The 13094-nt window shown below is 41.0% G+C and overlaps 1 protein-coding gene across 1 annotated transcript in view; it reads left to right on the top strand.

Moving 5' to 3' along the window:
- faxcb (failed axon connections homolog, metaxin like GST domain containing b) overlaps window positions 1-10006 on the top strand; it is a 17592-nt gene extending 7586 nt beyond the window's left edge. The window contains exons 4-6 of the mRNA XM_035671919.1: window positions 3061-3278; window positions 5280-5396; window positions 5976-10006. Of these exons, the coding sequence (XP_035527812.1) occupies window positions 3061-3278; window positions 5280-5396; window positions 5976-6292 (652 nt within the window). The 3' untranslated portion in view covers window positions 6293-10006. The remainder of the gene's footprint in view (window positions 1-3060; window positions 3279-5279; window positions 5397-5975) is intronic.
- The last annotated feature ends 3088 nt before the right edge of the window (window positions 10007-13094 follow it).

The raw sequence follows: 13094 nt of genomic DNA, 5'->3' as shown, positions 1-13094 counted from the left end.
ACACACACACACACAGATCTAACACTGATCCTGTTTCTCATTTATTTAATAATGTCAGGACACATTTTGAGCAAAACTTGTGGATCTTGGTCCTCACATTCAGACCATTTAAGAGTTCTTTTTATCCACTGAGAAAGAGAGTAAATGAGGATGTGACATGTGCAACCTCACAGTACGATGTGCTTAGAAATGTTGTAATTGGGAAAAATATAGATGTGAGAGTCCATGACATTTCTGCAAAGCTTTAGAGGTCATTCATGTAACCTTCTGTACATCCTCCCTCCCTCTGTGCTCCTCCACCCACCCTGGGCCATGTTTAGACCCACATATAGACCTATTGATTGAATTATTTATGTGAGGGAAGGGCAGCGTGGCGGCTTGTTGCTCTTTTAAGGGCTACAGAGCTGCAGGCCAGCAGCAGCAACTGAAGGTGAGGTCATACACCCACAGTTTCCCACCAGCCACTTCTTCTGATTGATTGATGCTGCTATAAAAAATAAGATAGCAGGACACCGAAGAACTGTGCTTTATGCACCATTGCTGTCTAAGGAAATTTTATAAAATATTATGCTTTAAATATTTATCACAAAAGTCTACTGTGTAGTAATTAGGAGGCTTTATTGACAGAAATGGAATCTAATATTCATATTTATGTATAATCACCTGAACATAAGAATTATTGTATTTTCGTTACATTAGAATGAGCTGTTTTTATCTACAGAGGCCACCATGTTTCTGCCATAGACTGTATCATTAATAATGGACGTAGTCTCTGTGATGTCACCCATAGCAGGCACCCGCCTGTCACTAAGCGGCCATGCCCTTAAATCTTGTGGAAGCTACTTGTGATTAATTACGGTGACATACTGTGAATGCATGCTGCCTCCTCCAGTTTACGGAGCCTTAAATTAAGTGTGCCATGCATCTCTACGTTTAATTACAAATGCAAAATCCCGTACTAACTATATAATTCTTTATGATTTGGTGGGTTGGATATCATTGACCCCTTGCATGCAACAGAACCGGTGCATTTGTATTTCTAAAGCAATGATGTGATATTCCAACATATCTCTGTGGCCTATCTCTGGTAATAACGAGCTATATTCCTCCAAGTGGTTGCTTTTTTTTTTAAACAGATCTGAGGAAGCCCAAAGTACTATTCATCCATGGGCATGGAATAATCTGCAAAAGATCTGAAATTAGAGAGGTTTGTAATCTGGTCCTTTAAATATTTTCCTTTCTAGCTACCTGCACTTTCAGATGTGTATTTGTATCCAAACAGTTTTTTTTCCCAATCTGGAAACAAAGGGTAGTATATCTTCTTTGTGTATCAGATAATGAAACAGGAAGTACTAGACAGTCACCACTCCCAGATGCTTTAATTCAATTTCTATTGAGCGACCAGTCATCTAGAGTGACCCAGAAGACTGGAGGCTGGAGACAGAAGCTCCTTGAACAGTTGTGTCACGGCTCATGGGTTCCAGGCTTTCAGACGAGCTGAGGAGGAAGCTCAGTCTATATTTCCAATAAGGTGGTGTAAGAAAGTGCAAGTGTATGAGGATATAGCAGCTTAATCTTGTTAGTGTCTACATGCACAGGCAGCTTGCCTGGAAAACCATGAACACAGCAGAGGCGGCAATGAATGCAGCAAACATCAGGGACAGTTACTCGTTTCATTATGTGTGTATTTTAATGAGATAAATGCAGTTAAAACAACTGTCACTGGTTTCTTTTATTAAATCTATAATGGTCACAAAGGAGGAGACGCAGATCAATAGAAGCAGAATTAGAGAGGGATTTTGAGGATTTGAGTCGGGCTTGTTTGCACACAGACACACCAGATCTGTCTACTGCTGTGAGACAAATCTCTGCTTGACGTCAGGATGGCTCATGCAGATGCCCAGGTTCCCTTTTTTTAATTTAACACAAGCAAGGAAGGGAATCTGAATGACTCAACAAAGACACAGAGCTTTTGAGTGCTTTTGTTCAACAGTTTTTAATCCCAATCTATAATGGGATTTCCTGGATGTGTGCACATTTCTTCTCTAACCTCTGTCTGTATGGGAGGCAGGGGCCAAGCATTTCCTCAAGTACATCCCAGCCGCCTGACAGTTTAAAGGGCTGGATATATGATGTTGTCTCCTGGCAGCGAGTTGAGAGCAGTGCAGCTGATAAATGGGCAAGGACGGATGCGGTGGTGCACTTTTATTGATTAGGGTGAGGTTAATTGTCGATGGACACAAAGCATTGTTGGTAACAGGATACAAGGGCTCAGATTAAAGCGTCTTATTGTTGACACTACTGTGCATCCTGGATTCTTGATCCATGAGCTCAATCGCTTCTGTGTTTTCAGGACTGGATTTGCTGATAAGGATTTATGTGCTGGCGTAAGGGATTGCTTTTGGTATCCTGAAATGATAGCTTCTTATCATATGTTGCTAAAAATAGTCTTGGATTAGAGCTGTTTGTGAGGAGCTCTACATATCGGAATTTGACATGTAACAACTCAAAACACCGTAGTACACAAAGTTTTCCCTGGTTCACTAGGGTTTTCTTTTTTGCCCTTCTCTTATTTCATTGTTACTTTGAAGGAAGTAAAGGTGGCTTGGTGTAAATATTTAATATTCATTAACAATGTCAGAGAACCCAAACTTATAAAAAAGGATCCAAGTTGAATTTTAGTAAAAATAAAGGTCAGCACAAAAGCATCAGCAACATACATTGTATACATTCAACTATGTTCCACTCCATATTTGGTTATCCACAAACCACCTGCAGTGGCTCTATGCCCCACCAGTGGGGCCCCACAGATTGAGAACCACGGTTCAGCAACCTTTTGTATTTTTGTTTAGGATCAGACACTACAAAGCTTCTGTTTGCAATCTAGACCTAAGAAAGAGCAAGAAGAAGAGCAAAAAATTCTTTCTTTATAGCGAGACTCGACTCTGACTGTCAGTGTTAGAAGATCTGCGATATAAGTGGTTTGGTGCCAGACCCTTTCCTGCTCTGACACAATTAGATCATCAATAATAACACGATCTGCTGTGTGTGTTCTCTCAGGACGATAGCCTACTGTCAGTGGGTGGACAACCTGGAGGAAACTCAGAAGCTTCTGGCGATGAGCGGCCCTCTGAGCGGCACTCTGAAGTGGCTGCTGGGCCACCTGAACGGCAGCATGGTGCGCAGGGAGATGTACGGCCACGGCATCGGACGCTTCTCTAAGGAGGAGGTCTACGCGCTGATGGAGAAGGACATGAGGACGCTGGCCACACTGCTCGGTAGGAAGAGAACTGCATGTGTGTGAACGTGTGTGGATAAGCATTTTCAATGCCTCTTCTCCAAACCTTTGCATTAAAATGTATTCCATTAGGACTATCACTTAACTCATCAAATTTATGAGGGGTAACATACAATGGATTACCCAAACTCTGTTATATAATCTGATAACAGCATTACCAGATTTTGAATGTTAGATAATAGAATTACATGCCTTTGTTTTTACAAATCTCTGGCCATTTCTAAAAGCAGTGGACAATCTCAAATTTATTTAGAAACTCAGTTTGGTGGATAGTGGGGGTATGTGAAATACTGAAAAATATCTTATTGTGATATTTTATTTTGTGATATTCTAATGATACTGTATCAATTTTTGTGATTAGACCATTGACAGTATAAATAAACCCCCACTGTTAGATAGCAGTGTTGTGAACTGAAGGCTATGATGTTTTTTATACCATGACAAATAAAATTGCAATATATCGCCTAGCTCACAGTATCACAATATATTGAATCGTAACCCCTGTGTCGTGATATGTATGGTATCTTCAGATTCTTTTCAATACACAGCCCCAGTGGATAGTGGTGGAGAAATGTTACAATCTTTCCATAACAACTGCTTTGTTTTTGTTCCATAAAATCAGAAGTAAATACCAGTGAAAGCCTAAAGAAAAGGTCATTTGTCTAGGCAGACACAGGAAGTATTCGTGCTGATATGAGTGATGTTGAAGTGACATCTGTATCAAGATAATTTGTTCCGGCACTGCCAGGCCATAATAAGCAAAGTAAAAATTGTTGGCTGCCTCTGGCAGGCTAATGTGGCCTAATGAAGCATTAGTGTTAATGACTAATAGACCCTGACAAATTATTTCAGAATACAAATGCACAGTAATATATCCTGGGATATAAGGGGTATCATTTAAAATATTAATTAAGTAGCATGTAAATGTATTTAATTTCCATGCAGACAACATATCAAAGATTCATTCATATGTGGTTTCGGTATATTTCAACATGAAACATGTCATGTCATTGCCTGTTTGTGCTTAGTGTGGTATAGTGGAGACCAATGGAAACAGGGAAAGTTCTGGATCTGAGCCACTGTGATACAATATCAGAGTGTACAGATGGAAAGAAAGAAAAGTAATTTGCATCGATCTGTGTGTGCCACTTCCACCGACGACCGCCTGCTGTAAAAAGAAAGGTTATTCCTAGAGTGAAAGTATCAGTACACTTCGCAAACATACAGCTTAATGTTTTGGTGCTCCAGACTCCAGTGCCAGAAGTGTGAATCTAGAGTGTGTTGTTGCTGCAGTGCAGCTGTTCCACCTTCAGGATGAAAGGTGTATTCTCAAAGCTACAGGGAAGGAGAAGATCATTGATTAAGCATGAATCATATTTAAGATCACAAATGTTTAATTTCTTCTCTGATTCATTAACATTGGTTTTTACAGAAAACTATTATAGATTTCAGTGTTGGGGGTTATATCTTACTTTGAACTTACTTTAGTGAAGGGAATGCCAACCAGGGGGAACTGGTATGCCAGGGGCTACCACTGAAAGGACATGGAAATTAGTTAGCTAAAGGTGGTGGACATACAAAATGGTTTAAATAGTTAGTGAGTATAAACATTTGAAATAATTACCTAAAATGAATGGATAAACAGGTGAAGTCGGCTACTTAGCTCAAAGTTGTTAGCTAAAAGTAATGGGAAAAGAGTAATAAAATACTAAAATAATTAGTAACACATAAACAGTTGAGATAATTAGTTAAAAATCATGGATTAATGGTGGCATGGCAAGTTTTAGTGGTAGGAAATGCAGTCCAGTGTAGTAATATGTATATAATGTAATATCCACTTCAATTGAATGACAGGCACTGTTGATGAAGCACACTTGACTTCCATCATTAGATTGTTTATTTCCATATAGGGCCATATTTTAAAAAAGTAAACAATTTCTCTATCAAAACATCACATTGCTGTGTATTCTCTGTCCTGTAGGGGATAAGAAGTACTTTATGGGCTCTAAGATGTCGACATTAGATGCTACAGTGTTTGGTCATCTAGCCCAGGCTATGTGGACTTTGCCTGGGACACGACCAGAACAACTAATCAAAGGTCAGTAAATCTGTGACGTAATCAGACATTATATTAGTGAATCAGAATATGCAAATAATCCACTAAATGGATTAAGCAGATGAATGAAATGATTGAGTGATTACTGTAGACACTGTTGCTTTAGTTTAAAGCTTTGTAATTACCCTGTGTTTGCAGTATATAGACAGTTTATATTGTGATTTACAGTTTACCTTTGCCGGTGTGTCAAAGATGTATTTGTCTGTTCCAGCCACTAGAGGGCAGCAATAGTCTACTGCAATGCAGTGTTGATGACACAGGCTTTGATTGTTGCTTTCACATCTTACACAGAGTAGGAAACACTTGAATCTCTTATCTTTAAAGAGAGAAAAATCAGAGCTTGTAATGCCACAATTGAAGGTTCTCTGTTGTCATTTTGATACATAATTTATGATGAAAGGGCTCGTAATGAACGGATAACAGAAAATATGTCTCACAAAGTATCCCAGATGTATTGTCTTCCTCTGTATCAGACTCAGATTGTTAGTTTAGCACCCGTAATTTTCGCTGCACCTGTAAAAGCTTGAGCGTGTGAACCTGCTGTGTCTGATGTCTTTACAGGAGAGTTGATCAACCTGGCCATGTTCTGCGAGCGGATGCGGAGGAAGTTCTGGCCCGAGTGGTTTGTGGAGGTGGAGGATCTTTACTATGACGGAGACAGCGAGAGCAGTGGCGGCTCACCTACAGGCCTGCTAGACTTTGGCCTCTTCTCCAGGACTGACACTCTGGACGACAGCGACGCCAGCACCAACTCAGCCAGACACACGCACACACACTCCCCCGACTCCGACCACTCGCTCTTTGACTCGGACGTGGGCACGGGTTCTGACAATGATATTCAGCTCAAGGAGGAAAAAATGCCCGACCTGGAGGTTTGACCTTGAGGATGGCCGTGATTGGCTGACAGATTTAGACTGACAGGAGTCGGGAAAAGTCGTGTTGGTTAGCTTGATAAATCTGGCAGTCTGGACAGGTTGCCAGACAGCAGCTCTCACAGCTGAAGAAACTATTCCAGCTCCTCCACTTCCAATACCCCAAATGATATACCCTCCTGATGGACTGACTGGGTATTAATATGCAGAGCATACAAACTGAACCTTCTAATACACATGCTACTGTACCGTTTGTCTCCTCCTGTAATGTCAGAGCTGTCCCTGTGGCAGTTTCTCTTTGCCTTATTTGTCTCGTCCCAAGATGCAGAAGCTGGTGCTGTGAAAGGTTAACCCAGAGGAAACGTCTCATCTCATGAAAAGTGCGGAGATTACAGAAGAGTGTTGTAGACAAGACAGGTGGCACTTCACTTGCTATGAAACGATGCAACTAATCACCACTCCGCCATGTGTCTTAACGCACAAACCCCTTCGAACAGGTGGAGATTGATCATGTGGCTAAAAGGAACAGCTGCCGTGTCTCGGCTGTTAACCAGCCGTGTGCTGGAGAGGCAACACAGATGACACTGAGTGCCAGTCCAGATTGATCCTCACGTCATTTCCTTTATGCTACTGCATGTGGGAAGAATCTGTATCAAAACATGATGTACTGTATTGTATGTCTCCATCAGACCACAACCCTACGTGTACCTGTAGTTCTATTGAATGGAAGTCAGAGGGCAAGACGAGCAGATTTGTGCCTGTTTTATTTATCAGTTATCATCCTTATTTCTCTCCAATTTAGTAATAATTTGCTTGCACTTTGTTATCGGTGAAGTTCGAGCTTCCAATCATTCATTTTGACATCTCTTGGGTGGAAGTAAAGAGCTGTAATTTGTATATTTGACCACTAGATGGAGTCAGCAGTCAGCCTGATGTCTCCTTTATTTTGTAACATCAATGTCATTCCACTGTGATGACCTGCAGTCCATTTTAATTATTTGTCCTTCAGTCCTACACTTTAATATTGTGGTTCCCATTCATAGGTAACCTGTCGGTGTGTTTGTAGGTGTAATGTGCGTATGCATGCATACGTGCATACTGCAACAAATCAGCCTTAGTTCTCTCAGACTACAGTGGGTGGGAATAGTCTGCAACAGTTTTTGTTGTGATATAATTTGTTATCAGTGCCACTTTATCATTCTTTCTATATGATCTGATGTGTCAAATATATATATTTTGTTAATCTTTGTTTTCTTATTGCTCTCAAAGAGAGAAGTTCTTTTGCACTAGTGGAAATTTATTTTCACCGTATTTCAATGGGAGCAGTCTGCTATGGAGGTAGAGAACCGTATAGGCCAAATGAATGGGAAATATAATTGTGTGTAACAGTAGTATAGGATGCTGAGTGTTCTGGTACTTATTGTGCTGCAAGGGGACTGTGCTGCTTATGCTGGCTGTGTGTATGTGAATATTACTGGGCGTGAATGTCATCAATAAAGCAGTTGATGAAAAAGCCTTTGCAGAGACAGTCAGGATCCCAAATCAGCAGAAGTAAACGTGGCTAAACCATGGGTTTAAAATGGACCAAAATGTCTCGGGAAGTGTTTTGTCTATCACGTTCAGCATGGTGGAAGTGCTCATAATGGCAATACGATCGCTGTCAAAAAGATTGTGGTGCATATAGAGTAGATGTGACTTGTTAAAGGGTCAGTTAACCAAAAAAAAAAAAAAAACAGTTTCTCAGTTTCATCTAGTTGTATTGAGCCATAATAATAGTTTTATGTCTCGGGGTTTTGAGATATATGTGTCTGTAAGATTTCTGCTTCTGCCTCAATACAATAAAGAAAGCAAGAATTTTGTGTGTGGTCCTCATAGTACTGAAAACAGACAAAAGTCAACAACGACATCTGATACCATCCCCACAACACAGTCATCTGTTTTCACAAGGGCTATTTCTTTGGTGAAAGGAAGTCAGTCAAAACTGGAATGTAACTTTTTCAAAAAAGTCAAGTTCAAGCAAATGATAACTAACATGTAAACCGTTCAGATTAAATTGTAGCACAATCCTAAACTGCCTTGTAAAATTGATGTTCTTTTTTTCTTGCCTTTATTAGATAGGAACTGCTGAAGATATACAGGAAAATGGGGACAGAGAAAGAGAGGGGCCGCTGTGGTACGGACTCATCTTTTTGTACATGGGCCCCATAAAATTGACGTTCTGTTTATTTGTGGCGCCTCGGAGGACGTCAGTTACAAACAAAAATACAACTTTTTTCCCTTTTTCAAATGGTTACAACTGTTTGAATTTGGAACAAAAAGCCATAGTTCTCAGCCAGGGGCCTCCTTTCTAAAATGTTCTTAGATTTATACTTGCCCATTTGTAACTTAGGTACCCGTGATCTATGAATCTCCAACTAACTTAAAATGGATGGCACCTGAATTACAATCAGCATAATACAAACCCTTTACATAATGCTAGTACAAATGAGGGTTAGTCAGGAATAGCCATGGTTACTTGTTTCCCATTTGACACACCATTTATAGAACATTGCATCCTGTTTTAAATTCAAAACACCTTGCGTCTGGCAATTAATTCCTCACACCTTTAATTAGTAATTCCTATCACCTAGCACTTTCCTATCATAAAGCTAATAAAGTAAGGTAAAGTTCACCACAGGCAGGATAAGATAATTTCCACATCACAGTAAGCTTTCATAAATAATGCGCAAGTCATACTTAATTGATTGCAAGTCTGTGGACCTCTATGTTTCTGGACTTTTTTGAAGGATTTAAAGCTGCTATAATCAGTATTTTTATATTACCAAAAAATCAAATGACAGTGTGTAGTGTGAAAGCAGTCACTAGTAGTACTGAACCCACTGACAATTATCACTCAGTTCTGCAGATTCTCTCAGCTCTAGGGGGAATTTTAGCGTCTTCTTCCATGTTTTGGTTCTATGGCCCACAGTCTCTCAATATTCTTATCACCGTCAATTACTATGGCCACTAGAGGTCACCGCCTGACAAATGTAAATATGGGTCGTAATAAGCCGCTTGCACAATCGACCTATACAGCATTTTTTCTGGCAAGGACAGGCTGACTTTACCATATCAACTTCAAAGGCGTCAGTGTTAAAATCTTGTTTTTGCAGCTTCTAAAAAAAGTGCTTAAAAAAATCAGTTAATGCAGCTTTAAGTTTCATTCCTCAATACTGTGGGCACCACAAACAAAATCATATTCACCTTCATTGTATTGGAGTGGAGGGAGAAATCTTGGAGACTAATATGGACACCTGGACACACAAAACTATCTGCTTGGACCACATCTTGGGGTAATTGATTGAATTAATTTTTTCCATCTTTGGTAAAGTGATAATTCAAATGATAAGCCTAAACAGGTATGTGAGTTGGTAACAGAAGGCCAATGTTTGATCCAGACACTGGGACTCTAGAGACAACCTTCTTCCATCATGTCGTCCTGTGGTTCGCGTCGCCTCATCCAGGCTGGGCATCATATACAGTTGGACTGCTTTAATCAAGCCATATTAAAACTAAATGTCTTGTTATTGGAACCATGTCATAGCATTACTGTTGGGGTAATGTATGTAAATATTGTATGTGTGACAAAGTGTACCATACTGTATGTGGAGCTGACTGATCAAACTACCTATGGATGTGCAGTCATAAACTAGAGCGACTGGATCATTTCAATAAAGAATAGTTGTGACAATTTTAAACAGGCCATCGTTATGAGTTTAATTTGGTTAATAAAAGGCTGTTGATGTCATGACGCCACTTTATTGAGTTCTGCACTGTAGTTTAGTCATCATAATAGCCCCCAAATTGTGTTATATTGTCATACCTCTAACTGTATTTTATGTATGGTTGTGTGTTTTCAATCAGGCTAACAAGTCGCAATCATTCAGGTGCGGAGGGGGGCTGATTAAGACTCTGCCAGCTGCTGGAGGCGAGACAGGAGGAGAAAGGAGAGGAGGAGAGAGAAGCAGGAACTGGAAGAGGAAAAGTTACAAGGGGGGTGAGGTGGAAGTAGAGCCAGGGCAAGGAGGCAAAACAAAAGGTGGAAGTAACCAGGAGCAAGAGGAGAGGAGGGATAAAGAGGAGGAGAGGAGCAGGTGGTGGAGAGGAAAGAAGGGGTGAAGAGGCCAGGACTGAGAAGTGAATGGATAGAGGGAAGTCACTGGGGAGGAGGAAAGGAGCATCAGGAGTTTTTGGAAGGGAGAAACAGACAGTTAAAGTTTAAGAGGAAGAGGATGAACGCTGCAGAAGGGAAAGAAAATGAGGGAAGTTGATGGGGAGGAGAAAAAGCAGACAAATGAAAATAGGAGTGGGAACGAGAGGAGAGGAGGAGGCGGCTGGGCTAGGGGCCCGGGGAGGAGAAGCGAGGGCCACGGATCAGGAACCAGGCTCCCGGGGGACGGAGCAGGTGCAGGCTGTGAGCGAGGCCTTTGGGCCTGAAGGGGCTGCCAGAGCTTAAAACAATCTGCACTGCTCCTTTTTTAATTTGGCTCTGTGAACGGCCCACCCTCCACACTGACTGTCTCTCCCTCTCTCTCTCTCTGCTTAACAGATCAGCGATCCACAAAGAGGGGTAAACACACACAGAGCAAAATTAAAATCGGAACTCCCCTGGCACGGCAAAACAAATTAGAGCAAACAAATTACAGAGAGTCAACACACAAACAGTGGAGCATCTGTGGCTCTCTGGACTACTGGAGCCGGTGGCTACCTCCCACACCACCACCACCACCACCTATAGTACATGTTCATAATAAACTCTGTGTCAATCCTACGCACTCTTAACATAAACTCTTCAAATCACTGTGTTCAAAACAGTCCTCCATATGTTGTTTCAGGAATAGTTTTCAAGAAACATTGTCTTATTTTGCATGTTTAAAATCAGCTTCAGAACGTTTAAAAAGAGACTTGATGATTGGTGGATGTATGTTTATGAGCATAGCTACATAAATACATGTACAGTATAGACTTGAATACCAATTGTGTGTTTTCTATTCTATTCAGATTTTTTAATGCAACACACCTGCTTTCACTGTTGTCCTGTAGTAGCGTCATCCATCCACTCTATAGCTTTAATTGCTAACGTCAATGTCCTAACATGGTCGCAGTGACAATGCTAACAAGCTGATGTCTAGCTGGTGTATTGTTTATCATGTTCCCCCTCTTTGTTTAGCATGCTAGCATGCTAACATTTAGTACTAATCAGCACTTAACAAGATGTACAGCTGAGGCTGTTTTGGTCATAAACAATAATACATTTTGACCTGATGATGGCACGAGCTGAAATGTCATGAAGAGCCCCAACGTTATTACAATTTATTCTGGTGGCAATCCATCCAGTTGGTGTTCAGATATTTCACTTAAAACCAGAATTTCAACCTAAAAGGGCAGGGGTTTACCAAAAGCTCCAAATGATGTCACCAGCGCAAGATGGCAGCAGCTGTGGGAGAAAGTGGAGATGCGATGTCCCTCTTATATATGTTGATGGTCTGTACAAAACTGAGCCAAAGTAGTGGACAGACCAACATTGCTATTCATAGAAAATACAGGCTAATATCAGTGAACAAGCTAAAGAATTCGACTTTGTTACAGTTTGGATCTTATTTTAGTAGGTTTGGCCATCATTCACATAATTTCTATTAACTTTGTACTCATCTAAAAATAATTTCTAAGATCTGGGATCCCTGTGACATATTGAAAAGAATTTGAACAGAGCAAGACACACAAGTACAGGGCGACCAGACAGGTTGCAATCAGGCCACCAGTTCCATCTAAAAACGACTTTATTTGGAGTTAAACAAGTCAATTCAATGCACCAAAAATGTCTTAAATAATCCCTACAGCAAGCATGGTAGGTCAAAGTTGAACAAGAAAGTCAATTTGTAAACTGTATAAGTCACAATTTTACAGTTTTGGTCACAATTTTACCATTAGCTTTCATTTTCTCTATAAAGTCTGGCTAACCTGGGGGGTCGTCAGACCCTAAAAAAACTAAACTTATTTTTTGGATCTGATCTCAGCAATTGGTGAACACAAAGTTATCATAACCAATATGAATGATGGCCAAACCTTTAAAAATGAGAGCCAACCTGTAATAGAATGTGATTATCCTCCAGTGGAGCAACTAAAAATGGAAATGATAACACAACACACGCAATGCACTGTACACCAACACAACTATGTCGTTCTTCTCATCTGATGTCGTTGTTGTATATGTATCATGTACCATTTTACAATTAAAAAATGAGGAATGATAAGCAGTATCTAATGATCAGTATAAATTCAACGAGTTTTGTATTTTGCATGTGTTTCATCTGTGTTCAACTGTGTTTGTGTGTGCGTGTTTTCTTTCTTTGTGTGAGTTCAGTTGGTCTTGGCTGGCCCTCTCCCTCGGCCCTGTGGCCCCTCTGGCCCTCTGGCAGTGGCTGTGGCCTGTCCATCTGCCTCCTACTGTCTGGGTCTGGTGGGACAGGGGCAATGGAAGACCCCCCACACCCCTCTCAAACCTCTCCCCACCGAACACCCTCACCAGCCCCCAGGCCAGCTGCTCAGGCCCCAAAATCTGCACAGTGCTGCCAGGTGGGCCCCAGGATACGCAGTTGGACCCCTTCACACACACTCACAGACACGAGGAGCACACAAACACACGCACACTCTCACAATACCAACACATATGCTCAGTAAGCCTCTTTACAAATGGAAGCTATGCAACACACATGGTTACACGGGTGGCCCACATGAAAAAACTTCCTCTCTGTCTCTGTCTCTGTCT

The sequence above is a fragment of the Morone saxatilis genome, unplaced genomic scaffold (assembly GCF_004916995.1).
Source record: "Morone saxatilis isolate NCDOM2014 unplaced genomic scaffold, NCSU_SB_2.0 Contig24, whole genome shotgun sequence".
Taxonomy (NCBI): Eukaryota; Metazoa; Chordata; class Actinopteri; family Moronidae; genus Morone; species Morone saxatilis.
This window is presented reverse-complemented; position numbering and strand designations above follow the sequence as displayed.